Below are 27292 nucleotides of genomic sequence, written 5' to 3'. Positions count from 1 at the left end.
GCCCCGCCTCTTCGCTCCCGCCAAGCCACGGCCCCGCCCCGCCGGCCCCGCTCCCCGCGGTGCTACTGAAGCCCCGCCCCCTGTGACGTGTCCGCTGAGGCCCGGCCCCCGCCCCGTGCCGGTGCCTCCGGGCCGTGAAGCGCCCGCCCGTCCGTCCGCCCGCCCGCCCGCCCCGGTGCTCGCTGGTGATGTTCGCGGCGGCCGAGGAGGACGACGCCGATTTCCTGTCCCTGGCCAGCGGGTGAGCGCCCGGGGCGCGGCGGGACCCCTTCCCCGTCACCGGGAGGGCGTGGCGGCCCTGGCAGGCCGCGGGGCCGTGGCCCCGGCTCCGGTGAAGGCCCGCGGCGGTGAGGGGCGGGCAGGCCGCCTCCCGTGCAGCCGGGCCCGCGGCCGGGGCTGCCCTCCTGTGACTGGGGGTGCCGCCGGGGCAGTGCCCCTCTCCTGTCCCGCTGTGGGAGCGGCGTAGGGGCAGCCCGGGAGGGGTCCGGCTGCCGGCGGGGCTCGGAGGGGCCTCCGGTGTGCCCGGGGCAGGGGGTCTGGGGTTTGAGACCCCGCCCGGGGACCCCCGGCCCCGCTTTGCTCGGGGAGCTCCTCCCGCAGGGGGAGACGGAACCGCCCCAGGGTCCCGGTGTTTTCACTTAGACAAGGAGTGGGCGGGCGGGGCTCGGAGGGGCCTCCGGTGTGCCCGGGGCAGGGGGTCTGGGGTTTGAGACCCCGCCCGGGGACCCCCGGCCCCGCTTTGCTCGGGGAGCTCCTCCCGCAGGGGGAGGCGGAACCGCCCCGGGGTCCCGGTGTTTTCACTTAGACAAGGAGTGGGCGGGAGGTCCCTGAAGTGCCGCTTTGGGGCTGTTCGACCACTGGTGGCTCCTCCCAGGCTCTTCACCGGGGTTCCACTTGGATCGTGTCTGTGTGTAAGCACATTCAGGTTTTTGTATCGCTGACTTGCTGCCGCTCCAAGAGCCGCGATTCCAGCTCTGTGTACTCCCCACCCCCTTCCAGGAGCTTCTCTTTAGCAGTTCTTATAAACTAATCCTCTTTCTTTTTAGAAAGTTTAGTTATTTTTTAAAGCAGACTCACTGACAGTGGTGTCATCATTTGTTTGAATTATTCCCTTGTCCCGTGATACCAGGCATAGCTGAGCCTAACTGGCCTTGAAGCAGTGAAATTGCAAATATCATATCCTGAAGGAATAACCTCCAGCATTAAACCCTCTGCCCTTAGCTGGGAGAGCTTCTGCCCTCTTAATGGGAGAATGTGTTTCCTGGACAATTAAAGAAAAAAAACTTCAGGAGCTGAATGTGTAGTTTCTCTGTCACATTTTTTTGGGGGGGTATTTTAAGAATCAACTATTTTATGTGAAGCTAGTTCCAGTCATTGCTTCAAAGTACCTTCTTTTCTGAGTAGTTTCAGTTCTTAAACCTTGAGTCGATTTTTGAGGAAATGAAACACAATTGTACCACTTTCCCAACCTCTTCATCTACAAGTTCTTCCTATTCAAAGCTAAATGGTTAATTAGCATAGAGCAACTTAACCTGCAGCCCTTTGTTAACTTCCAAAGTGATGGTAAACACTTTGATATAACTTCTAATTAAGGGTGTTCATTATCTATGATGCCTGTTTTAAATGAGGCTAAATGGTTTTATTTCCCTTTCTAGAGCCAGATTAGCCTCCCTGTTTGGCCTGGATCAAACAGTCTCAAGCCCGGGAAATGAATTCTTCCAGTTCACTGCGCCAAAGCAGCCCAAGAAGGGTCAAACAGCAGCTGGTGAGTAACGGGGCTTGAGAGTGGGGAACACACTCAGCAGCACGTGTGTGTGATGAGAACAAGGCCCCTTGTGAAGAGCAGCAGAGCAAATCATTCCCTGAGCTTTCCTCAGCGATGTTGTCCTCCAGTGCCCTCCTACACCTGCATTTTCAATTTGATTTGGTAATTTTTGAACACAAGTCTTTGGGGTTTTTTTGTAATTTCCTTCTGGAGTTATTTTTTCTCGGGGGAAGGAACGTGTTGTGGTGGTGCCACTGGCCAGTTCTGTGCCTCTGACAGATGTTCTGATCTCTGTCTCCAGCAGGCCAGGCCCAGAAGGCGCCCGTGGCCCCGGCAGCCTCAGGAGCCCCCTCGGTGTTGGTGGCCACCGCGGTGCTCGCGTATCGATAGTAAGTGACTTCTGCTGACCTGGTGCACTCTGTGTCCCTAATCCCAGAGGGGAGATTTTTTTTTTTTTTTTTGGCTAAATGGGAAGAGACAGTTGTTTTCAGACATACCTGCATGGTAGAAATGCTGCGAGTGGAAGCTTCTGCTCGAGAACAGTTTCAGTTACTGCGCTGCAGCTCTGGGTAAGGCAGTTCTGAGATAAAGAGCAAGTTGTGGGTTTGGCTGTTGCTGGGAGCTGTTGCTGGGCTGATATGTGCACTGCTTCAGGTGGTTCTGTCAGGGGCCTGTGGCTCATGCATTTGAGAATTGAGGCATGAGCAGAGTGAGAGCACTAAAACTGCCTGTCTGATGCTGCCATCATGGAAGAACTCTTCTGCCCTGGACCTGTGAGAGCAGTTTTCAATTCACTCCACAATGTGTGCTCTTGCTTGTGGGCAAGCAGGAATGTCTCTAAGCTAAGCGAGGCTGCCTGACATTTTAGGCCTGAGGAAAGGGACCTGAACTCTAAAGAATTCTGAGTTGGGGACAGTTCTGCAGCTGAATGTCTCCTTTATCTTCCAGTACAAATGGGCAGTACTTGAAGCAAGGCAAGTATGGAGCAGCTGTCGTGGGGAACCACGCTGCCAAAGAGGTGAGAAACACTTCCTTCTCTAACTCTCATGCTGAGGGCTCACTGGTATGCCCAGTAAATTGGTGTGTTTGAAAGCTACTTTGAAAACTCTCATCTATCCTTGATGCTGGCATCTGTGATGTTTCATATTCCCCAAGTCCTGATTCATGTCTCACTAAGTTGTTTCTGCTTTGGCAAGAATAAAATAGATCTTAGTTTGGTAACTAAATTCCTGAGTCAGTGATCTGGGAAGTGTTGAGCTGTGTTGTTCTGGGCGAGCTGGGGAGGACAGGGAGTGCAGGAGGAAGCTGAAGCAGCCTTCCTCAGGCTGTGAGATACCACATCCAGCTGGGAGCAGTTAGTGGGTTACTCCCAGTTCACCACTGAGCTGTGCCACGTTGTGCCAGCAGTGCAGGTGCACAAAGGAAAACACATTTCCTTAATAGATTACGTTTAGTAGAGCCAGATATGTCAATAAATATCATATCTGTGTTGTTTAGTACTAGGAAAGCTCCCTCCAGCTCAGTCTGTTACACGTTAATGGGCTTATGCAAAGAAAAAAGATTACACACACAGACATCTTGAGGCTGGGTATTGGGGAAAATGTCTTTCCCAAAAGCGTGGTCAGGCATTGGCACAGCTGCCCAGGGCAGTGGTGGAGTCCCCATCCCTGGAGGGGTTTAAAAGCCATGTGGATGTGGTACCTGGGGACGTGGGTCAGTGGTGACCTTGGAAGTGCTGGAGGAAGGATTTTGGAATTCTGTTCCAACCTAAATGACTCTGTGATGGTTTTATGTCGTGTGTGGTGAGTTCTGTATCTGGGAGGGTTAGTGCACCATCTTTTTCCACTGGAACTGTGAAAAATGTGGAATTAGTTAAAGTGTGTTGCTTATTACAAACCAATGAGTTTGACTTGCTTGGTTACTGCAGTTAAATAAAACCCTTGAGAATAAGCCAGTTTTAATAGGTGTCACAAAACTCTGTTAAGTATTTTTGCTGTGGTATATTTGACAAATAAATACCGAGCCTCAGGCTCGCTATTTGTGTGTGACAAAGCACCTTAGAATTGAAGACATTTAGAGTTTCTGTTCTTTTTCCCTGTCCAATTCCTTGTGGAATCCAGTACAGGATCCTCCTTTACATCAGTCAGCAGCAACAGATCACCTCTGCAAGGATCCATCCAGGCTTCGTGCTCACGGTGAGGCTCTGGCTTAGAAAAGCATTTGTTGATCACAGCAAACACAGGGTTGGCTCTGAAATTCTTCCTGAAGCCTTGGTTTGTAACCTTTGAGATCAAACATCTGAGTGACCGAGCAGGAGGTGTCCCAGTGACTGTTCTCCTCATGTATTGCACAAGAGGCCCTGACAGCTGCCTTTTGCAGAGCACCTCCTCAGGAGATTTCCAAACCAAGGCCCCTGTAGGAGGTAAAGGATTACCTGTGCTCACAGAGGTGTTTTGGGGTTTGCAGCCCTGTGATGGATAAAACCAGCAAAATTCCTTCTGCTGAGAATTTCTAATTAAGTGTCTGAGAGAATACAACTGAGTAAGCAGGAGGAAATGACAGCAAGGAAGTGTTTTCTCTCAGAAAATTGACACTCAGCATTTTCCTGCTGTTGAGAACAATCTGGAACATTGTAAGCCCTAAAATGGGATCTCTCAGGAAGTTGGTTTCTGCCAGTTCTACAGAACATTGATGTGCTGGTTTGCTGTTCTTCTTCAAATTTCTTGGCATGATGGATAGAAATTTCACTCCGAAATAATGAAACTTCTGTCCCAGCTTAGACCTTGCTCTCTAGTTTTATAAGCACGTTCTTGAAAAATTAATGGGTTATGTAGTCACTTCTGGTGACGTGGGTTTTTAGAAGTGAGGAAGAAGTGACTTCTCCAATTGATTCTGGAAGTCTAAATAGAATAAATTATGAAATGTAAATTATTTACACTTAAAAATTCTCAGTATATATTAAAGAACCAGACTTCAAGGAAGTTTCTGGAATGTTTCACCTTCCTGTGTGAATTGCAGCATCTAGGAAGAGCTTAATATTTGCTCAAGTATTTGAGTTATAATAATTCTTCCATTATAATGAGCACATAAATAAAAGCAAATTCTGAACTTGGGCAGTAGAACAGCAGGGTTCTTCCTGCTTAATTTCAGGAGCTCTTATTTTAAGCTGCTTTTGGATGTGGGATGTGGAATGCATCACTTAATGCCTAAGATAGGACTGATTTCCTTTCCCACAGGTTCAGCCCAACAATTACAGCACGTTCTATGATGATCAGAGGCAGAACTGGTCCATCATGTTTGAGTCAGAAAAGGCAGCAGTGGATTTCAGTAAGCAGGTAACTGCTCACCTCTGGGCCAGGCAGTTCTTGATGGCTTGTTTACAACAGGGGCAAGTCAAGTTTTATTTTCATTGGAGTTCAGCTTTGAGTGTCTGCATAACTGTGATGGAGACAGAGCTGAGAGGAGCCTGCCTTGAGTTTTCTTCATTAAAACAAATCTCTTCCAGGCAGGAAGCCTGTTGGTTCTCAAGTACTGTAGAGCAGAGGGTGTTTAATCAGCAAAATTCAGCACAAGGAGACATGGAATGCCCTGGGAGTGCGTTTCTAATGGGGGCTCGATCAGCACAGCAAGGAATGCATCAGATTAATGAGTGGAACTTGTCCATTAAGGGCCAGAGACACTGCCAGGCTTTCCCTCTGCAGGTGTGCATTGCCAAATGCAACAGCTCCCCAGCACTGGACTCAGTCCTCTGCCAGGATCTCCTCCTTGGAGAAGGGCAGGGAGTGGAAGGAGGAGACTCCCTGGAGGTTGCCTACACGGGGTGGCTGTTCCAGAACAACGGGCTTGGACAGGTAAAGACATTTCTGCCACCTCCTAATGCTGAGTTGGACAGTCCTTGGAAGGAACTTGCACATCTGGCATAGTTCTGGTGTTGATGTTAAAGGTGTATTTTGGGCATTTATGGCACTGTAGGTGAGGTCATATGTATTGCCTATAGAATATTAAGGGATTCTGACACATTACAAAAAAATTTCCTCACTGAAAGGGTTGTTGAGCATTGGCACAGGCTGCCCAAGGCAGCAGAGGAGTCACCATCCCTGGAAGTGTTGAAGAACCATCTGCATGTGGTGCTTGAGACATGGTTTGGTGATGAGCATGGCAGTGCTTGGGGAATGGTTTGGCTTGGTAATATCAGAGAGCTTTTCCAACCTTAATGTTTCTATTATTCTATTACTGTTCAGGGGAGGTGACTGAAATACTTTTAAACTTCCTAGGCACTCTCACGCACGAATATTTAATGTTATGTTTTGCTGGCCCAGTCCTGTCCTAAAGCAGGTCTAAAATCTGAGTCTCCATGAAATTGTACTTGAGGAAGTGGACTAAAGCTCTGTCTTATGGCTCAGAATTAATTTTGGTAGTAGTGGGATGGGAAATAGCATTTAACCAGAGGTTCTAGGAGTTTATGGAATGTGTAAAGTAGTGTTCAGAATCTTGAAACAGCTGGGAAGTCCATGTATTCTGTGTTCTTGTTCAACTCTCCAGGTGTTTGACTCTAACGTTAACAAAGACAAGCTGCTACGACTGAAGCTGGGATCTGGAAAGGTCATCAAGGTACAACTTCTGGCACTTTCATTATAATAGTTGAAGTCTCAGAGCTTTGAATTACTGCAGATCTTGTTCAGGATTCATATGTGCTATTTCTGTTCCATTTATTAGCAAACACTCAGTGACTCACTCAAGCTTTTCCTTCTTCGTTTGTGCAATAGAGCCCAGTCTCCTTTTCAACACCAGTGTTAGACAGGAGTTGTCCTCTCTGGGAAAAAGAAAACTTCCTGTTTTCAGGAGCTGGGGTTTTATTGTCTTTGTTTTTCTGGAAGCCACTTAGTCCATTCCCTTGTTCTTGGGGAACTCTGTTTCTAAAGGAACTAATTTTTCGTCTGGGTGGTGTGATATTATCCCATAAAATCAGGGTTTGAGCCAGAGATGCTTTTGTTCAGGGCACTTCCATGACCTGAGTAATTAATGTATGATCTGTTACAAGTTGTCCTTTATTGAACATGTGCTATTTGTCTATTTTATTTATTTTATCCTGGTCTATTTTATTTATTTTATCCTGTATCTTACTAATTTTACCAGGCTGTTAAAGCCATCTGGTTCAGTGCTGGCATCCCTTGGGAAGTTTGCATTGCTCTGACTTCACGTCCCTCGTTACAACTATTTTCTTTGGGTGCTTTGTCAATCTAACCAGAGCAATTCAGATCTCTTTGGAACGCAGTTCTTCCCCAGACTGCCGAGTGAGGCCACAACTCTGTGGTGGAGCTGCATCTTTATTCTTAAGTTAACACTGGAATTTACAACTGGCTGTCATGATTCGTGGCAAGACAAAGGTTTAGTGCTGCTCACTGAAAAGAAACAGGATTTTGCAAGGATCTCTATCTCTCTGAATTAAACTAATGTCACTGATCCAGCTGTTGCTTTCTCTTCTGTTGCCTCTGCAAACCAAAGGGCTGGGAAGAAGGAATGCTGGGCATGAAGAAAGGGGGGCGAAGATTCCTCATCATTCCCCCAGCCTGGGCCTACGGGGCTCAGGGCGTGGCTGGTCGTGTCCCTCCAGACTCCACGTTGGTGTTTGAGGTGGAAGTCAGGCGGGTGAGTGTTTCCTGCCAAATGTTTGGTTTACATCTCTTTTGTGACTGCAAGGTGGGAACCAGCTCTCAGTGTGAGGACTCCAGCTCAGAAGCTATTAGAAACCTCAGCAAGATATATATCTTTAATTAAAACAAACAAACAAACCCAAAGCAGACCCCTAAACCCAGAAAATCCCTCAAGGCTGTTTGTCTGTTGTAACTGTCTTGGGACTTTTTAGTTGTCTCATTTGTGAGTCACTTGGGAAAAAAAAATACTGTGGGAGGAATGAGAGGGTGTAAAGATTCAGCTTCTCCAGCTCTGAATGAATTGGCTGCTTTTCCTTGAAGTGCAGGAGCTCCACGGGGAGTGGCATCACAAATAAACAAATTGATGAAAATTTTTACAGGAACCCAGAAAAACAACGTGTTTTTTGCTACCTGCTTTTTAAGGTGAAGCTGGCAAAGGAGTGCTCTGCTTCGGATGGGCTGAGTGTCAGTTCGAGGGAGTCCCCTGCACCTTCTCCAGTTCCCAGCTCAGATGGCTTCTCCTCAGACACGGGTTTACTGCCTCCCTCCACCATCCCTCCAAAGCCTGGGTAAGAAGCAGCATGGTTTAAACAGCTTTCTGTGTTAAGGGTGGGGATGCCCATCAGCACAGTGCTGCACTAACACAGCATTTGGCAAATGTGGGGCCTCTGTGTGCCAGCTCAGTGCCCTCCATGTGGCAGAGCAGTGCTTGCTAACAGGACTTGCTGGAATTTTCTGCTTGAGTGCTGGCTTCCAGATTAAAGCAGCTGGAATGGGCTCCAGTGAAGGAAGTGATTCCTCTCCAGCATTCCTGAGATCCCATGGGATTGAGCTGTGTGGGTGCTGCTCTAACAGCTGTCTCATCTCAGCTGGCATTGTTGTCATCACTTTGGACCTTCTCAGTCTCTACAACTCCCTGAAAAGAGGGTGTAGCCAGGTGGGATTGGGTTCTTTTCCCAAGTAACAAGTGACTGGGGAGAGGAAATCGCCTCTTAAGTTACTCCAGGAGAGGTTTATGTTGGATGTTAGGAAAACCTTCACTGACAGAGTGGTCAGGCAATTGGCACAGGCTGCCCAGGGTGGAGTTACCATCCTTGGAGGCTTCAAAAAATGCAAGTGTGGCACTTGGGGATGAGGTTTAGTGGTGAATGTGCTGATGCTGGGTTAGTGTTTGGTGATTCAAACTTAGATGTATTTCCCAACCTTAACAATGCTGTGTTCTGCTCCTTAAATTAAATGGGTCAGCCAGCCTTTTTAGGGAGTCCAAGTAAGTGCTGCTCTTGTTGCCATAAATAGTTTGTTATTGGACTTGGCTAAAATTGTTTGTAGCAGAATGTGGTCATTACAGCAATCAACAAAATCATCTTTCTATAATCCCCTGTTGCCACAGTGATGTCCTGAACATATCTATGGATAACACTGCAAAAATCTCCCAGCAGTGTAGGCTAAAAGAAATGCTCATGGTGTAAGAAAACAGCTTTCCTAAGGAGAGGGGTATTTAATGGTATTTATTAATCCAGAATGCTGGCTCCTGAATTTCCTCCTGGTTAATCTCCACACCTGTTTGGCTTTGCAGGGAGCCAGCTGTTCGGGCCAAGTCCAACTCCATCAGTGAGCAGCTCGCAGTAAGTGCTGGCTTTTCCTAATTTGAAGCCTGAGTAGGGAAGTTGATTTGTTTTCACCTTAGCATTGGCTACTGCTGAAGATAAAGTGAGCATCATGCAAGCAAGACACTGGAATGTTCACCTTACAGCAGCTTAGGGCCTTGTTTTGGCCCTATTAATTGAAGGAATTAATGGTTGGACTTGATGATTAATGCTTGGACTCTATGACCTTAAGGGTCTTTTCCAACCTTAATGATTCTGTGATTACCAGGACCACAGGAATCTCAATCCCAGTTGCCACTCTTAAATGCAAAGTGACTTTGACCATATGGATGTTCACAAGGCTACTTTTGAGATAAATGGACAAATTTAAAATAGATGACAAAGGAATTGGGACATTCAGGATAAGTTTATATAGCTGCATGAGAAGACTTTGTGTGTGTGCTTCCAGACAGAAAAAGCTGCTAAGCAGCTTCCTGAACTCACACATTTTCTTGTTGGTGTTTTGTGCAGGGATAGATTTTTCTCTGTGATGACAGCACTGTCATCCCAGAAGGAGGATATCTAAAACAAGCCAGATTAGCAAATCCTGGTGCTGCTTGTGTGCTTGAAAAGTAGATTTTCACCCAGTCATTGAAAAATTGAGTCAAAATGAAGTCAGAGATTTAGAAGTGTTTGTAATACCTCAAAAGCCTGGGCTGAGACAAAGGGAAAGTAACTAAATGTTTCTTTTAGAACCCAGATGTAGCAAAGGCAAAGCTGATTTCTCGGATGGCCAGAATGGGACAGCCCATGCTGCCTTTCCTTGCTGGGACAGCAGGGAGTCAGCTGGACTCCAGTGACTCGGAAATAGAGGTACCAGTTGGTCACAGCAGGGTGACTCTTGCACTGCTTTTCCTGCACTGGGGGTTGCTTAAAGTGGAATCTGTAGCAGTGGCTCTCCCCTTGTCCAGGGAAAGTCTGCTCTGGTTCTGGGTCAGAAAGGTTCCAATTGGGTTCATGGGTTAACACCTTGTCTCAAGTGACCTTGGGCTCAGGCTGTTGGCTTGTTCTTTGGTGTATCTTGTAACATGCAGAAATATTTTTTTAGGATCCAAATACTCTGAGAGGGACAACACAGCCACTGGCTTCAAGCAGACCCTCCCAGCCAGCTCAGGCAGTGCTGCCCACAGTGTCCACACAAGGTAATGTGCTGCGCTCCCATTCCACTCCATGAGGGCTGTGGGAATGGAGGATTCCTTCCAGGAACCGAAATGTGAACTGAAAGCTTCTTATAAGGCTCGCTGATCCACAAGCCACTAATCCATGAAGCACAAGACTGAATCCTTGGAGTGTTTCTTCATTGGGGTCTTGTGCTTGAGGAAAAGCAGCCACTGTGCCTGAGCTGTTCTGTCACTGGGCACTGAGATGTGCAGGACATGGGATATGTAAATGGAATGCTATGAATCCTTTCCCAGTGAACAGCAGCTTTTAGGAATGATGGAAATCAAAGTGAAGGGCAGCAGAGGGCTGGCAGCTCTGCAGGGCTGGATGTGTCTTCCCATGATGGAATGGTCACATCAGCTGATGGTCAGCTGAGCAGACTTTGGAGTTGGTCACCTTGTGTCAATAAACTTCAGAGCTGTCTCTGCTGAATGAAGAGAGGTTGTTTAAGCGTAGCTAGAAGTGGGATTTCTAAGAAAGGTTACTCTTTTCTTGACTGAATTTCATTTCATGAGGTTGCAGACAGGCTTTTGTTAAACTTTTGTCTATTTAGTGATTTTTTTTTTTTTTTTTTTTTTTGCCATTTCACACTGGGTGAATTAAATTCTTTCGAGCTGCTTTATGGCATGCTGAGTTTATTTCTTCCTTTTCAGTACCTCAAGCATCTGGTGCTGCACCCTCAGTATCTTCTGCTGCTTTAATTCCTGCAACGATCCAGCCCCATTCAGCTCTGCCTGGAGGAGCACAGGGCTTTCAGGTACCAAAATGAAATCAAGGAGAATATTGGCTCTTTTGTCCTTTCTCCTGAGTCTTCTCCATTGCTTGGAGCAAGGACTTTAACATAAGGATGAGAATTCCAGGCTGTTTCCTGTGACTCTTTGGCATTCTCAGGTTTTCATCACATGCCTATCAAATTCATTCAGAAAGGGCTTATTTTCTGTTTATGTTCCTTAAACTAAGGATGAACCAGGCTTTGTTAATACCTGGTTTTGTACTGGATACCATAAAAGCTTCCAAGTACTTGAGCAATGAGCAGTAGAATTGCAATTAAACTGTGTTGTGCTTTTTGAGCCCTTTTTAGGCAATAACCTTGTGTTCAAATTAGCATAACTTCCGAGGGTGCTGTTCATGTACTGATCTCTGACTCTCACAAATGTAGGGTAACATGGTTTTGCTTAAATTTGAGTGAAGATGGGAACTAACTAAGCCTCAAAAGAAGAGTATTATTTTCCTTTCACAATGACTGTTGTGTATTTTGACTTTCCAACTCCTTAATTCTTGGGGTTTTTTTTCTTTCCAAACATCATCCTTGCTCTTGGGCTTAAAAAAAGTGTGAAACTGTGAGGACATGGGGACATAGCAAAACACATTCTAACCTATTGAACTTGTCCTGCAAGGCATATCCAGGAGTGGCATTTGCTTACCCCCAAACTGCTGCATCTGCTTCTCAGCTCCAGCCTGTGGGTCAGATGTATCCTGCTCCTTACCAAGGTATGTTTTAAAAGAAGCCTCTGCTTCTCAGAGGGCTGCAATTCCTGCAGAAAACTGTTGGTGATGATGATTTATTAGCTGTGGTAGCACTTTGCTGTTTCACAAATGTTTATTTTTTAATAGCAAATAGGGGCAAACACTTCCCAATAAATATCCATCTCTTTCTTACCTTAAGGAGATTTGTGCAGTGGGAAAGGGGCTGGAATTTCTGGGTCTTCCCAAGACTGGGTATTACTAAAGGAATTTGGTAGCTGGTGTTTCCAGTTATAAATAAAACTGTAAAAGTAACCAGCTCCTACCAGCCAAGGAAAGAATTGAAGTGTAAAAGGCATAAGCCAGAAAGGACTAAAGGCATTTAAAGAACCATTGAAGTCATCACAGTTGGTGAAGTCTTGAGTGTAGCTGAGCCTGTTTTTTCAGTGCAGTTTCAGAAGCTGACCTTCATTGCTGTGGTTTGATTGTGCCTCTGCTTTGATTGTACCTCTGCTGCTCTGGGGGCTTTGCTCTTGTTGAGCTGAGCTGTCACGTGGCTCCAGAATTTCCTGTACTCATCAGCCTGCCTGCTGAGGTTATTTGGGAAATACCTACATTTTTAGTTTTCCAAATACCACATCCATTTTATTTCTGGGCAGAGAGTGGCTTTCCTGGTGGCGGGCTTCATGCTGCCACGCTTTTGCTGTGTCTGTGTGCAGGTATTTCCCCTTGTTGCTATAAATCTCTCTCCTTTCCCTTCAAGCACCTGGAGATGTCACTTCCTTTTTGATGACAGAAGCTCGGCAGCACAACACTGAAATCCGACTGGCTGTGAGCAAAGTCGTGGATAAAATGGATCACCTGGCTGCCAAGGTATGGCCTGCTCCTGTCATTCCTGCTCTCCAGGTGTGCTGAGAGCAGTTGGCTCTGTTTAAATGCCTGCATTAAGTTTAAGTGATACAGTAAATGAGCAAAATTCCAATATGATCACATGTTGAAGTGGCAGCATTTCAGCTACTGTGAGAAAGCCAAGCTTAGGCTTGGGGAAAGGTGCTGTCTTACTGTCTTGAATATCATGTGCTGCATTGTTTGGAGGGATTCCCTGCCCTGGGAGGAGTCTAGCTTGATTCAGTAGCCTGTTCCCTGCAGCTGAGCAGAAGGAACAGTGAAGTGCCCCTTTGCACATGTCTGACTCATACCTGCACCCATAAATTCATTGCAAATGGCTTAAGAATGGCTTATCCCTGCAGGTGGAGGAGCTGAAGAAGCAAAACACTGCTAACAGCTCCCTGCTGCCTGGCATCTCCTCTGTCACCATGGAAGCCTCCATGATCATGAGCAATATCCAGCGCATCATCCAGGTGAGCTCTCACTTCCATCAGGAGCTGGGGCTCAGAGTGTTATCCCTAATGAGAGCAAATGTCCATCCACCCATGGGTTCTGTTTTTGTTTGGCCAGAATGAGGATGAGACTTATGATTCCCAGCCCTCTTTCCCCCTCCAAAAAGCTGTTCTCAACACTTTGGAGTTTGGGTACTTTCTGAGCTGGATTTGTTGGTATTTGATAGGCCTTGGCAAAAGGTTCATGTGGGAGAAGTTCAACTTCTCAAACAGTTATGGATTTAACCCCCAGCCTCCTGCAGAACAGCTTCACAGCTGAAGTACCATGTTGTAAAAACCACCTGCTTCTGGTATTCACTACTTACTTTTATGCTTTGAAGCCTTTCTAAGCAGCAGATTTAAAAACTTGGGGGTTGTGGGTAAAAAAGTCAACCAGACACAATATTTTCTAGAATGTGATTTGGCAGCCACTGTCCTGTGCCAGGACCTGCTAAACGTGGCACGGTGCCTTCCTGGGCTGTTACCACAGGAGGGACGAGCCTCACCATTGTCCTGCAGCTGTGCAAAACAAAGGTTTAACAGCTGCTGCAAGGAAATCTGAGTAAGCTGAATACTCATGCTGAGCTGTGCTTTAGGAGAATGAGAGACTGAAGCAGGAGATATTTGAGAAGAGCAGTCGGATTGAGGAGCAGAATGAGAAGATCAGTGAGTTGATTGAGCGCAACCAGAGGTAAGGGGGGGGAGCCTCACTGCATTTCCAGACTCTCCATCTTACACTTGGGCCTAACTGAGGGGTGTTTGTTAGGAGAGAGCCATATTCTGGTATTTTAAATTTTTTTCTAAGGTATTAAAAGTGTGGGATTCCCCCCACCCCCTCTTTGCAGGGCTTATCCCCAAAACTCTGATTTACAGTAAGCATGAATGTGTAAAAGGGGAACAAATCCCTCATGCTGTTCTCAAGCACACTTGCCCTGCTTCTGGGAGTTGCTTTAATTTTGCTGGCTTTTTAGTGAGGTTGAAGAAATTGTAGGGGATGTGGTATCCTTGGTGAAGTTCAGCTGATACCAAGTTATCAAAACTCTTGGAACATGAGACGTTTTCAGAGAGGTAAAGCACCTACCCGAGCTGATAAAATCTCTGCTGTGCCAGGCACAGCTCTCCCACCCCTCTGAGATCAGCACATCCTGCAAAATTGTCTGGGACTTGCCATGAGTTCCACAGAGAGCTTCTGTGCTTTGAAATGTCCCCTTTTCTGTCTGAGGCCTTGGCTCCAAGCCCTGTGTTCCCAGGAATGCTCACGGGGTCTCCCTGTTCACAGGTACGTGGAGCAGAGTAACCTGCTGATGGAGCAGAGGAACCACTCCCTGCAGACAACAAACGAGAGCACACAGGCAAGAGTGTTGCATGCAGAGCAGGAGAAGGTAATGGTGGCATGAACAAAGCCAGGGTTGTTGCATTAAAAGATGCTGAAGCCTTGTTAGTCAAGGCAGTTTTCTTAGAAGGCAACTGCAGTTCTGAACTTTGTTTTGAGAAAAAAATGGAATGTTTTGATGGCTTTCGTGACAAAAGCATCACAGAGGATATAACCATTTCATGCTGTCATAACTTTAATGTTCTTATCTTGTAGGAAAGTGACTGAGTTATTTTTTAACTGAGTAGGCATGTGGCCAATGTGTTGAGGAATTGTGTATCACAGGGCTTTTAAGCTGGAAATACTTCAGTTATTTAGTTGCACTGATAGTTCCAGAAGAGTTTAATTCCTCCTATTGAACTGACATAGAGTGAAGAGTAATTATTTCCTACTGGAGTTTCTTCATTGCACTTTTGTGCTTGTTTTAATGCTAATCAAAAGCTGTTTGTTTCTCCCAGTAACACGTTGTGCTTTTGGGAGAGGGACTGTTGGGAAATAGCTTTAAACCAGTGCAGTGTGTTTATGCATGGCTGCATATCCTGAACCATCCCTGCAGGCCAGCCTAGCCCAGGTGTGCTGCCCTGGCTCTGCCATTGCATGGTGCCTGCTCTGCTTTCTCAAGCACTGGCTTCTTAAATTACACCAAGTTCAGCCTTGCACTGTGCTCTCCTGCTGAGCTGTGTCTCTTTCCAGTTCAAATGGGAGGTGACAAATGCTTCCTCTGCATGAGAACCGTAACTTGGTGCACCTAAAACTGACCAAAACTGCAGCTTTCCAAAGTGTGGTAAAGAGCAGAGCAGTGAATGGCTGATGGTGGTGAGAGCAGACAGGGAAGGGGGCTGGTTTTCCACCCCCCAGCCCAGGTTGTATACCCATAATATGTAGGAGTGTGAGAGATTCTAACCAGGAATAAGTCAGACTGAAATAAGAAATTAAATTCCTTTCTCTCAGTGAGGACAGCATCCTGCTGGTGCAGTAAATAACTTGGGGAGGAATCATGTTGTGGAGGTAGAAGATCCTCAGGAGTCTCTTGGGCCTCATCTTCAGCAGGACCCCACTGACTGAGCAGTCACTGCCCAGGGTTGATGTTACAGGAGCAGGCTTCAGGCTGTTCCAGCAAAGCCCTGACTTGCACGGGGAGATTTCCCCTGGTTCTGAGAGAGTATTGGCTGTAAATATGAAGGCTGGTATTCCTTCCTCTTCCCTTTATCTAACCCAGCTTGCCCTGGGACTGCAGTCACTGAATCCCCAGGGACAGACAAATCCAGGGAAGAGAACTGGAAGCTGTTTTATCCACTGTTTACACACAGATAGGGACCCAGCATTTATTTGGTTGTAGGCAGGATCACTGAGGTGTTGGTAACTCACTGCTTTTGGGTTATGGATCCTTGGCCCACAGGCTTTAGGTGAAGGCTCTGTGTACCATCAGTAATTCCCCACCTCTCCAGTGCAGGTCACACCCAGGACTGCTCCCACCTCTGGTGTGTGACATACCCTAAGGATACCTTTAGTGTCTTTCTTTTACATCAGGCTTCACTCCCTTTTCCTGTCTGAGCTTTTACAGTTCTTGGAGTAATTTAAAGGCTTCTCTGGCATGCCTTAGGCTCCTGCTGTGAAGCATTTTGCTTTTCTGCTGATGAATGCCTCTGCCTTTCAAGTTGTGTTCTTAACCCTTCCTGTTTCCTGTCGCTGCTTTCTCTTCCCAGCACATGCTGCCAGTGGATCGGGGCTGGGACCAGGTGAGGCAGTGTCTGCTGACTGTGTAGGTGGTAGATGGTTGTGCCCTAGGTAGTGCCAGCCCAGCTTCCTCTTGAACTAGAAACTGATTGGCATGAAAAGAATTGTCTCAGAGCTTGAATTAGCACAGATCCTTCACTGGGGAAAGGGCTTTGTAACTGGCAGTGTCTCCCCACCGGCCCCCTCTTTCTTGGGGAGCCCTTTCCAAGAATTCTCTCACATTGCTGCTTGTTCCACTCCCCATGGGAGAACAGGATCACTGTCGGAGCAGGTACAGGTCACCCTGGATTCTTGGTGCCTGAAAGCTGGAGGCTGGAGCTGACCTGTGGACATGAAGCATCCTCTGTAGAAACTTCTGTCTAGTAACACTTCCTGCTGTAGGATTTCCTATTTTTGTTTTCTTTCTTTGCCATTAAAGACAGAGGCCAGGATTAAAATAACCTTTAGGTGTCTTTAGCTATGCCATGGGGTTTGGTTTTAGCATGCCAGGGGTTAGTAGAGCAGTGGGACATTTATGGAAACATAAGAGGAAAGCAGATCTGGTTTTGGCCACTCTCTGAAATGCTGCCTCCTCTTTAAAATGAGTGGTGTGGTATCCCAGCCCTCCAGGTCAGCACATCCTCATCCTCACCGTAGTTGGAACAATTTTGCTCACACCTCTTCTCTGCCACAAGGTGTTGGTCCTAGTGTGGAGGGAATTCTTTTAGGGGGGATAAAGCAGAGAGAAAATCCAGTTCCCCTGAACTCACCTGTTACAAGAATGTGAAAAGTCTGTTGGGAATCTCAAGACAGGCAGAGGTGTGGAAGCTGTTCAGGGATTCCCTGTGCAAGTTCTGTCTTTGCAGAGCATCCTCTGAAATTTGTGTGTCACTCAACAAGACTGGGAACGGGACTTTGTGTCAGTCTTGATGCCTTGAGCCCCTGCTAACGTTGTTTACAAGGTGTCTAACAAGCTGTGCTAGTGCCTGGTTTTAGCTGAGTCACTGACTCTCAGCAATCCTAAATCCAAACAGGTCCACAAATGACTGAGAACTGCTGGGGAATGCCAGCCTTGCCCATGGGCAGCTGAGGTGACCTCGTGCTGTGTGCTCTGGGGACAAGGTGCTCTTTTGGCTGGGACAAGCCTGTGTTTTAAGTGGCTCTTCAGTGATTTGTAAGCTTATGGAAGACAATTAAATGTTGGAGCCCAGGCTTTTTACTCAAATAGATGTTTTCATAGCCTGAAAACTGAGTAGAACCACCAGGCACTGGTACCAGGCTTAAACACCTTTAACCTTTCCAGGAAATCTCACTGGGTTGAACTGATGTGGTGATGAGGTTGTTGGTGGCCTCAGGCAGCTTTCTGGTCAGTCTGGACAAAAGTGACATGGCAAAAAAGTCATTGCTGCCTTTTCAATTTGGAGATGTCTTCCCTGATAGGGCCTCCAGCCCTTTTCCAGCTCTTCCTGAGAGAATAATTCTGCTGCTTCCTCATGCTTCCCTTTTTTCCCTGCTCCATTTTGTGCTCCAGGCCAAAGTTGCAGAGGAGCTGGCAGCTGCCACAGCCCAGGTTTCCCAGCTGCAGCTGGAGCTCACTGCCCACCAGAAGAAGGAGATGGACCTGAGGAAGCAGCTCTCCTGTGCTGTGCAGGATGCAGAGAGACAGGAGGCACAGCTCAACAAGCTGCAGGCACAGGTGGCAGGTGAGGCTGCTCCTGCCCGTCCCCTGAGAGCTCCTTCATGGCTCTTCTATCAGTCATAGGTTTTTCCTGTCTTCTGGGGTACCTTCCTGCTTTCACTAGGATCAGTCACAGGGGATGGAAGAGGGATATGGATGCACTGAAATGTCTGAAGGATGTGCATCCTTGTCACCACTAAAGGCAAAGTGGGATGACTCTACAAACAAAATCATCCTGTTACAGGGATGCCTTTTGTAGAACAATCTCTTGGCTTTTCTGTCCAACATCCTGTAGAGCAGCCAGAGATGTCCCAGTGGATGGAAAGTTAAAAGCTGAGGTGTTTTATGGCCACATTGCTCTGTGCTGGGCACTGGTGTGGTCCCACCCTGAATCCTGGGGTCAGTTCTGGGCTCCTCACGACAAGAAAGTCACTGAGGGGCTGGAGCAACTCCAGGGAAGGGAATGGAGCTGGGGAAGGGTCTGGAGCCCCAGGAGTGGCTGAGGGAGCTGGGAAAGGGGCTCAGCCTGGAGCAGAGGAGGCTCAGGGGAGACCTTGTGGCTCTGCACAAGTCCCTGACAGGAGGGGGCAGCCGGGGGGGGTCGGGCTCTGCTCCCAGGGAACAGGGACAGGAGGAGAGGGAACGGCCTCAGGCTGGGCCAGGGGAAATTTAGGTTGGATATTAGGGAAAATGTCTTCACAGAAATGGTTGTAAAGGATTGGAACAGGCTGCTCTTGATAAATTCCAGTCCCCACTGCAGGCACAAGCAGAGTTGTTGGCTGCACTGTGTAGGAGACACTGTTCCTCCCTATCAGCCCCAAAATGTGCTCCCCTGCAGTGGGAGTTGCACCCAAAGCCACAGGGAACTGTGGGGGTTTGTTTGCAGAGCTCCAAGAAGCCTCTCAGGACACTCAGAGCAGGTTCAAGGCCGAGAAGCAGAGCCGCAAACAGCTGGATATGAAGATTGCAGCACTGGAGGAAGAGCTGACAGACCTGAGAGTGGAGAAGGAGACTCTGGAAAGGGTATGTGCAGTGCCAGCAGCAGAGCTGGAGGTTTCAGGTGTTTACTGAAGGTTAACCCAAGGCTAACCAAAGGTTCTTGCTTTTAAATATATAAGTTAAGTAAAGCTTGACTCATCTGCAAGCTGGTGGGTCTTTGTGCTTATGTGGGTTTTATTTATTTATTTAATGTCTTACCCAGTAATGTGTCAACCTTCCCTGAGATAACCTCAGCTTGATTTCAGGTGATGAAGTTCCCTGCCCAAAGCAGCTCTGTCTGCTTGAGGGAGAGAAGCTGCTTTGGTGCAGACTGGCCTATTCTGTGTCATGTTCTGTCCTGCAGAATCTTGCAGAGAGGAAGAAGAAATCCCTCTCAGAGAGAGCTCAGGCAGAGGAAGAGATGGAAGAAATTCGCAGGTCGTACCAGCAGGAGCTGGACAAGCTCCGGCAGCTCCTGAAAAAGGCCCGGACCTCAACTGACCAGGCAGCAGCAGAGCAGGTGAGGAGTCAGGGGAGCTGCTGCTCCAGGTCTGGAGGGCTTGTGGCAACCTCCACATGGGAAATAATGTGAAGAGGCTCGAGTAGGGGAAGAGTGGAAGCGTTACCTGCTTGAATTTGTGGGTTAGTGTCAAACTGAGGAAAGCAGAGGAACCAGATTGAGCTTGTAGTAGAGAGAAGAATATGGGACTTCTGAGGAGTGAAAGGTTGTTTAGAAATATGCCAAGAAGTCTGAAATCTTAACCAGACCTTCTGGCCAGCTTGGGGTTTGTGGCTGGAGCTGAAGTGAGAGGTGTGGGCAGGAGCTGGTGGCAGCCACTGTGCTGCACTCTGGGTGGGTGTCCAGCCCCAGGCTTTCACCTCTTGTGCAAACACAGATCGTGTGTGTGTGTTCCTGGTGGTCTCTTACAGCTGTCACTCATCCAGGCAGAGCTGGAGTCCCAGTGTGAAGCCAAATGTGAGCGTGCCCTGGCCTCAGCCAAGGAGCAGCACGTCCGGCAATGCCAGGAGCTGTGTGAGCAGAGGGACTCCCTGCAGCACCAGGTGGCCCAGCTGGAAGAGAAGGTAAAGGGCTGTTCTTCATTGCTCTAGTGGGCACTGAATACCAGTAGCTGTTACCAACAGTCTTCTCCACCTCACTGGGGCTTGACTTTCTAATTTCGTGCCTGTTGTGGAGCTTGATCTCAGCCATCAGAATGTGCACTTGTTCTGTTGGGTTGGTGGGTTTATGGAGGAGGGAGAGCCAAGGTGCTGACAGGGCTGAACTACAGCAACAGCTACAACTTCCACTTGTCTGCACTGTCCTGAGCAGCTGCTTGTGAGCAGAGGTTGTTTGGAGTGGGTGACACTGCCAGGGGCTGTACCTGCTCTGGTTCTTGTGTTTCAGCTCACGGCTCTCAAACACTCGAAAAAAGCAGAGGAGCAAAAATTGTCTGAGGTTCAGCAACGTTTGGAGGAACTGGAACCTATCCAAGAGAAGGTAAAGGAATAACAGCAGCTGGATGGGAACTGGAGTGCAGGGAACACCAGCCTCAGGTTAGTCCACAATAATGAGGATGGGAGTTCCAGAATATGGTAGGGAAGGACAATTTCATGGGGTTTCCAGCAAACCAGAACAGGCCAAATAATGAGACCCAGGCCTCATTTCACTGGGATCTCAGTGATGCTGCACCCGCCCCCCTCCATTCTTGGTGGCACTTGAGGAGCTGGTGACACAACTGTGACTCTCCCAGGCTGGGCTGGGTGTCCTTATTCTGCTGCCATTGCTTTCAGCCAAGTCTTTTGTGACACTATCAGAGCTCTGCTTAAAACTCCACTCAGAGTTTGAACCCTCCCCAGCTCACCCCTCGAGGGGAGGCTCTGGTGTGAGGAGCTGCTCTGAGGAGGGTGGGTTTCCCTTGGCAGTACTCAGCCCTGCAGGCAGACGTGCTGGTGCTGAAGGCTCGCTACGAGGAACGGATCCGAGACCTGCAGCAGGATCAGGATGGATCTTCCCCTGCAGACTTCACTGAGCAAGTGAGCTTGATGACTCCCCAGTACTTCTCCTTCCTAAGCAAATGGATGTACCTTGAATTATTTCTCTTTGAACTGACATAAGAAGGAAAAATAGAATTTTCTCCACAGAGCACTGTGTTTGTAGTAACAGTCCACAGAGGAAGAAAGGATGGGATCTTAACCTAGAATTACAGTCACACAGGATGGTTTGGGTTGGAAGAGACCTTAAAGCCCATCCAGTTCCACCCCTGCCATGGGCCGGGACACCTCCCACTGTCCCAGGCTGCTCCAAGCCCCAATGTCCAGCCTGGCCTTGGACACTGCCAGAGATCCAGGGGCAGCCCCAGCTGCTCTGGGCACCCTGTGCCAGGGCCTGCCCACCTCCCAGGGAACATTTCCTTCCCAATATCCCGGCTAACCCTGCCCCCTGGCAGTGGGAAGCCATTCCCCCTTGTTCTGTCCCTCCATCCCTTGTAAACAGCCTCTCCATCTTCCTCTTGCCCGCTTTGTTGCCTGACTTTTATCTGTTGTTGTTAAAACTCTAGATTTGAGGTTTAGATTTAAAAACTAAAGTGCCAGTCTGCCTTGGCTTTGTGCAGCCTGCCTTAGTTTGGAGGGATGAGTTTGGTGCACGTGGTGTGGTTCTGAATTAAGGTGGCCTGATCTTGTGAGGATTTCTGGTTTGAAAAGTGGATTATTTGAAAAACCACCTTTTTGTGTTTAGATTTATTGTTCCTTCCCCTGGAGAAGTGCCTGATGTTGAGTGCAGTGTCACATGCCAATGAATTCTATCTGTTTCCTGTCTTGCCCTTTTGCAGGTCAAGAAGATAATGAATGGTGTATTTCAGTCTCTTCGGGGTGAATTTGAGCTGGATGAGATGTACAGTGGCAGGACAGTCCTGGGGGTTGTCATGAACACTATCAAGGTATGACAGGGGTCAGAGAAGAGAGAGAGAGCCTTGGGCTAAAACCTCAAATCTGTGCTGTGAGACTGAAATAACTGAGGGAGAATTTGTTGTGGGTGGCAAAGCAGCCTGGTAGGAGGAGATGATGCAGGGATCTGTGATGGCTTGTATTTAGGGTATAACCTGTGTTCTCTCACTCCCTTTTCCAGACTGTGACACTGCAGCTGCTCAACAGGCAGCAGGAGAAGCCAGACCATGGCAGAGAAAATGGGGAATCTGGCACAGGAGCAGGGAGACAGGAGGGGTCACCTGGAGCAAAGACTGAGCACGAAGAGCCCCTGCAGCACAGCCCAGCACAGAGCACTGCACCACCAGCTGAGCCTGGGGAAGCAGCCAGAGGCTCCCTGGAGTCTGAGCAGGAAGGCCAGGCTGCTCCTCACCCTGCCAGGCCCAGAGCTCCTGAGGAGGAGCAGGGGACACAGAGCAGTGGGGTCACAGAAGAAGAGAAAGTTCAGGAGGAGCATCTCCCTCCCACAGCTGAATCCAGCCCGGATCCAGAGAAGGGGCCTGTACTTGCAGGACAGGCTGTTCCTGGGCTGCAGCAGAGGCTGGAGAGTGTTCCCATCAGGGAAGCTGACCCAGAGCATGGTCCCTCTGCAGTGCCTTTGCAGGCAGAGGCTGCAGAACCTTCTGTTCCAGAAGCCAAGCCAGGAGCAGTGGATGAGGCAATGCTTCCAGCACATCCAGCTGTGGAGCAGAAGGCAGAGGAGGCTGGGGGAGGTTTAGAGCCTCCTCCCTTAAATGGGGAGAATGGGAGTGGCACAGATCCATGGGATGGAGCTGCCTCAGTGTCCAGCACAGCACAGCCAGGCTCAGCTGTCCTGGGAGGAGCTCCAGGATTGCAGGAACTGAGCTCCAGCCCCAGGCACACGGATTCCAGGTGAGGGGTGGTGCTGGGCTGCCTGGGGCAGCAGCAGGCCCAGAGGCTGGGCCAGGTGTGTCCCTGCTGCAGGACAGCACAGGCTGGGGGGCTGCAGCCCCCTCACAGTGCTGGCATTGGGTGGCACCAGCCAGGACCTGGCACAGACCAGGCTGCCCAGGGCACATTCCACTGGGAACAGCCCCAGAGCAGCCTGGTGTCTGGGGGGGGCAGTGGAGGACATTCCCAGGGGAGTGTGCAGTTCCTGTACAGTCTGCTCCTGGTGCCTGCCAGGTCCCAGAATTGCCCTGCACTGCTGAACAGTACCTGCCACAGAGGTTTCCCCCAGTGACAGGGCTTTGCCATCTCTCTGTGACAGAACTTGGAAAAGCAAATCCCATCCTCTGAGAGCGAGCTGTTCATTCTTTATCTCCTTGCAGCCTCTTTGAGGATGACAACTTCTTTGAAACGGCATCTCCTAAACCGCTGAAGCCTCAAGTTCCCTCTGAAGAGGAGGATGAGGAGGAAGTGGTATGTATTTGGGTATTTGGGGCTTTTTTCTGGGTCTGTAGCTTGTCTGTAAAATCCTCCCTGTGGCACTGGGGGCCTGGCTGAGCTGAGAGCTTCCCATCCATTCCCTGTGTACATCAGGAGTGTCTGGGGTGGTGACGGGGCTGGCTGGGCTGAGGGAGTTGTGGCAGACTCCTGCTGGCATGAAATCAGTGGGACTTGCCAGGTTTAATTGAAGGGTTTTAGTGTCTGGCCCCTCTCCAATCCCCTTCAGCCTGTAAGCAGCTCCTGGAATCATAGAACCACAGAATCCTTAAGGTTGGAAAAGACCTTTAAGATCACATCCAACCATCCATGTAGCACCATTCACCATTGAACCATGTCTTCAAGTGCCACATTCACCCACTTTCGAATGCTTGCAGTGGGCCAATGCTTTAAATTCCTTTCCGTCAAGAATTTTTCCTGGTATCTAATCTAAACCTAATCTAAACACTTAAGACATCACATGAGAAATAAAAGCTGGGGTAATGAGGCTTCTTGTTCCCAGCTCCTCAAAGCTGGCAGAGATTTCAGAGCAGTTTGTGTTGTGATTATGACATCCCAGGAAGCTGCTGGGGCTGAGCAGTTTCCCTCTGGTGTGGCTTGCAGAGCATGAAGGGGCGTCCCCCTCCCGCGCCGCTCTTTGGTGACGATGACGACGATGACCTGGACTGGCTGGGATGAAGATGTGGCTGCTGAGCCCTCTCCTCTGGGCATGGCCTCTTCCTGTGCTCTGAGCCCTTGGCAAGCTGCACATGTGGGACATTGGGAATGACCAGGGACTTCCTGGGCTCTTGTCCTGCAGATGGATGGGGGCTGGCAGCAGGGGGGCTCCTTTTGCACCTGTGGGTGCTCAACCCCATTGCTCTGAGCTGCCAAACACTCTGGGCTTGGGCTGAGTGCAGGAGCCACCCAGTCCCACAGCACATCCCACCACTGTCCCCCTCCCCTGAGCCCTGGATTCATTAACCTCAAACTTTATGCAAATAGGAACGTGATGAAGAGCTTCAGCAGAGTGAATCTGGCAGGACCCTGCAGTGGCAACAGCCTGTTAAAAAATGAATCTAAAACCTCCTTCCCCAGTGAAGAACTCCTTGGAGTATTTCTCTTAGTCCCCAGGGTGGCTCCCAGGGACCTGGCACCCTTTCCCCACTGTGTCTGAGTCAGAGGGCGATTCTGTCTGCTACTGCAGATTCCCCCAGGACTCCCAGTCAGGTGTTTCTTGTGAGCCCCTGGCTCTGCACAAGCAGCTTGGGGAGCCCCAAGGGCTGAGGTGGTTCAGGTGGGCACCGCCTCAGAGCTGGGGCAGAGGTGCTGCTGGACCTGGGGTGCTGCTGGACCCTGGGCCTCTGTTAAGGCAGGGCTGTAGCAGCTGTGCTGGGTGCAAGGAGCCCACTCCCTGCTGTGTTACTCAGACGCTCACGGGCAGCTCCTCTCCTGTGCCCAGAGCTGAGGTGGTTTTTGCTGGGCTGTGTTTCCCTGTGGGAGCAGCAGCTCTGGGATGTGCTGCTTGTTTGGGAAGTCCTTCCCCTCAGCCCAGCCCTGCTCCCCTGCCTTTGGCTCTGCTGCTGCTAAGGTGTGACCATCCCAGCCCAAGTTAAACTGTACAGGGGGGTGGGACACAAGCCCCAGGCTGGGCTGGGCTGGGCAGTTTGGGGTGTCACCCTGCACTCTGAGGGGACCAGGAGGGGAAAGGAGTGAGGACAGAGCTGGGCAAACAGCCTGGGGCTCTTAAGGCACTTTTATTCTCCACTCCTGGGCACTAACACAATTTTACCCCAGAAGTCTTTAAAACAAATAAACCCTTCCTAAACGGAAAGAACTTTAACTAATTATCTTAATTCTCTGGTTTAGTTTCTACACCTGTCTTTACCATCTCTGATTGGAATTAGATTTGTGTTCCCCTAATGGTGATTCCTTGGGAGGAAAACACCCAAAAGAGCACTGGGTGATCCTGTTGGGGTGCGTGGCAGGTCCCTGTGCCACACCCTCCGTGCCACAGCTTGCCAAATGCAGCTGAAAGGGGGGCAGAGACTAAAGCCTGTGACAGCTGCCCTGCTGCCAGGCAGGGTGACCTGAGCAGGGCTGTCCTGGGAGTTACTCAGTGCTGAACATGAGGGTGTTTGAAACTGGATTTTCTGAGGGTCCTTGTGCTGCTCTGAGTGTCAGGGCCCTGATGTGGCCTCTGGACCTGTCCATCAGTGTCCCAGGGGACATCACTGCTCCTACTACCAAGTTCCACTTCTTGTTCCCTGTTACCCATAGACACCCTGAGGGATTCGCATTTCACTTCTCGGAAAATAAAGTGCAATTACACCTGTATTTTTTGCTTGCAGTGGCTTTACTTTAGTCTGGCCTGTCCCCGGGTGCGGAGTTCTGACCCAGAGGTGGGTGAATCACGCAGGACTTTGCTGAGACTGTGCCCCAGGGGGTGTTGCTGGGGGCTGGGAAGGAGAGGACCCCCTTCTCCATCCTGGCCCTGGTGCTCAGCCCCTGCCCTGCCTGCCGAGGCTCACAGACCCACAAAACACCACCAGGACACGGAGCTGGGCCCATGTCTGGCTTTAATGTCTCGTGTCCCTGAGGGGCTGAGCCCGACCCGGCTGCCTCCTCCCGGGAAAGGGCTCTGGGTTGCCTTGGAACAGCTTCGCCCCCAGGGCAGCACTGCGGGACTCTCCCGTCCCCTCTGAGCCCGGCCTCGCTGCCGGCGGGGCTGCACCGAGGCGCAGGCGGGGAGCGTTCCGGTCCCTGGGCCTGCGACACCGGGAGGCGACGCTGGCCCCGGGCGGCGCCTCCCGCCGAGCTGTGCCGGGGCCATGCGGGCTGGAGCGTGAGCACAGCCGGACCCCGGGGGGGGGAAGCGCTGCAATAAGTTAATTTTTAAAGAGTCTGATGGCCGGGGGCTCTCGTGCGGGGCAGCCGAGCGTCCTGCGGGCCCCAGGGCTGCATCCAGGCCGGTGCTGAGCCCTGGCCGTGGCCGTGTCCCTGCCCACCGAGGTGTCCACGGCCCGAGATGTCCCTGACCCACCACCGGGTCCATCCGCTGGGGTGGGGTGGGGTGGGATGGGAGCCCCCCTTCGCCATCCGGACCTACTTGAGGAAGACGAGCAGGAAGAAGGTGGAGACGATGAGCACGAGGATGCCGGCGGCGAAGCCGAGGCGCAGGTTCTCCATGGAGGCCAGCGGGGGCTGCGTGTCCAGCAGCAGCCCCCGGCCCAGCAGCCCCGGCACGAAGGCGTGGTGGGCCTCGGAGCCGCGGCGGAGGCCGCAGGGGGACACCGAGCTGCTCACGGTGAACACGGGAGCGTGGGACGAGCACAGCGCGGCCACGGAGCGCGACGAGCCCTGGCCGGGGTCCGGGGGGACACCGCCGCCGTTCTCCTGCCGCTCCCCACGCGGGGTCCCCGGGTCCGGTGTCAGCTCGGGAGCCGCCGGGGCCAGCTGAGGCAGCAGCGTCACCATCCTGCAGAAGGGGCAGCTGACGAAGGCCACGCTGGCAGCGCGACACACGAGCCTGCGGAGGCAGCGGCGGCACAGCGAGTGGCGGCAGGGCAGCTGCTGGCGGCCCCCCCCGGCACCCCAGTACGCCTCGTAGCAGATGCCGCACTCCCGGCCGGGCTCGGGCCCCGCTGCCATCGCGCTCCGCGGGCACGGCCTGGCCCGGCCGCTTTTGAAGGCGGGGGGCGGCGATGGCCGAGCCCGGGGAGGGGAGAGGGGCCCGGGCGGCCGCCCCACCCTGAACTTCAGCCTGGCCTCAGGGTGCCCGGCGGGCGCTGGAGCGGCACAGGGAACGCTCCTCCTCCATCGCAGGGCTGCTGCCCCTAAAACACCTGCTGCTCTTTCCCTTTTCCCTTTCCAAATCCATTATATTCTTAATACTTCCCAAGCACAGTTTCTATAGTTAATTTACTTCAGGACCAGGCCAGCAGTGGGGACAGCAGCCCCGTCGTGCACCCATTTCCCACCAGCCCTGGGGTCTGTTTGCCACCCGGTGCAGGAGGTGGCCCTGGCCAGGAAGAACAGCCCGGCACTGCCGACGCTCCGAGAAGCGCTGGCACCTCTTTACGGGCACTGTCCCGGAGCTGACCTTGCC

General features: G+C 50.4%; 1 protein-coding gene across 5 annotated transcripts; it reads left to right on the top strand.

Annotated features, from left to right (window-relative positions):
- Positions 1 to 106: 106 nt before the first annotated feature.
- FKBP15 (FKBP prolyl isomerase family member 15) lies at positions 107 to 25521 on the top strand. 5 transcript variants are annotated; one of them, XM_048325104.1, is made up of 30 exons: positions 107 to 241; positions 1656 to 1765; positions 2070 to 2154; positions 2714 to 2783; positions 3886 to 3960; positions 5002 to 5100; positions 5467 to 5616; positions 6308 to 6376; positions 7271 to 7414; positions 7843 to 7988; positions 8996 to 9044; positions 9759 to 9878; positions 10114 to 10207; positions 10880 to 10983; positions 11624 to 11717; positions 12454 to 12563; positions 12941 to 13051; positions 13666 to 13760; positions 14349 to 14451; positions 16148 to 16180; positions 17689 to 17860; positions 18722 to 18858; positions 19178 to 19333; positions 19744 to 19896; positions 20219 to 20311; positions 20737 to 20847; positions 21645 to 21752; positions 21941 to 22671; positions 23091 to 23181; positions 23809 to 25521. In XM_048325104.1, exons 1-30 carry the CDS (start codon positions 189 to 191, stop codon positions 23881 to 23883), a joined length of 3741 nt encoding a protein of 1246 aa, XP_048181061.1. In that variant the 5' UTR covers positions 107 to 188; the 3' UTR covers positions 23884 to 25521. The 5 variants fall into 5 exon arrangements, with proteins under 5 accessions (XP_048181061.1, XP_048181063.1, XP_048181060.1 ...); XM_048325106.1 differs by having other exon boundaries at positions 2067 to 2154; positions 19759 to 19896; XM_048325103.1 differs by having other exon boundaries at positions 2067 to 2154.
- Positions 25522 to 27292: the final 1771 nt, after the last annotated feature.

The sequence above is a fragment of the Corvus hawaiiensis genome, chromosome 21 (assembly GCF_020740725.1).
Source record: "Corvus hawaiiensis isolate bCorHaw1 chromosome 21, bCorHaw1.pri.cur, whole genome shotgun sequence".
NCBI classification, from domain to species: Eukaryota; Metazoa; Chordata; class Aves; order Passeriformes; family Corvidae; genus Corvus; species Corvus hawaiiensis.
The sequence above is the reverse complement of the archived record's forward strand: the minus strand, read 5'-3'. Positions and strand labels throughout refer to the sequence as shown.

What these genes read in the sequence shown, in the direction of transcription:
- FKBP15 (XM_048325103.1), top strand. Translation starts at nt 189, where the DNA reads ATGTTCGCGGCGGCCGAGGAGGACGACGCCGATTTCCTGTCCCTGGCC. An exon ending in TTCCTGTCCCTGGCCAGCGG is followed by an intron (nt 242 to 1,655) that starts GTGAGCGCCCGG and finishes TTCCCTTTCTAG; the next exon opens with AGCCAGATTAGCCTCCCTGT. An exon ending in CAGTGGATTTCAGTAAGCAG is followed by an intron (nt 5,101 to 5,466) that starts GTAACTGCTCAC and finishes TTCCCTCTGCAG; the next exon opens with GTGTGCATTGCCAAATGCAA.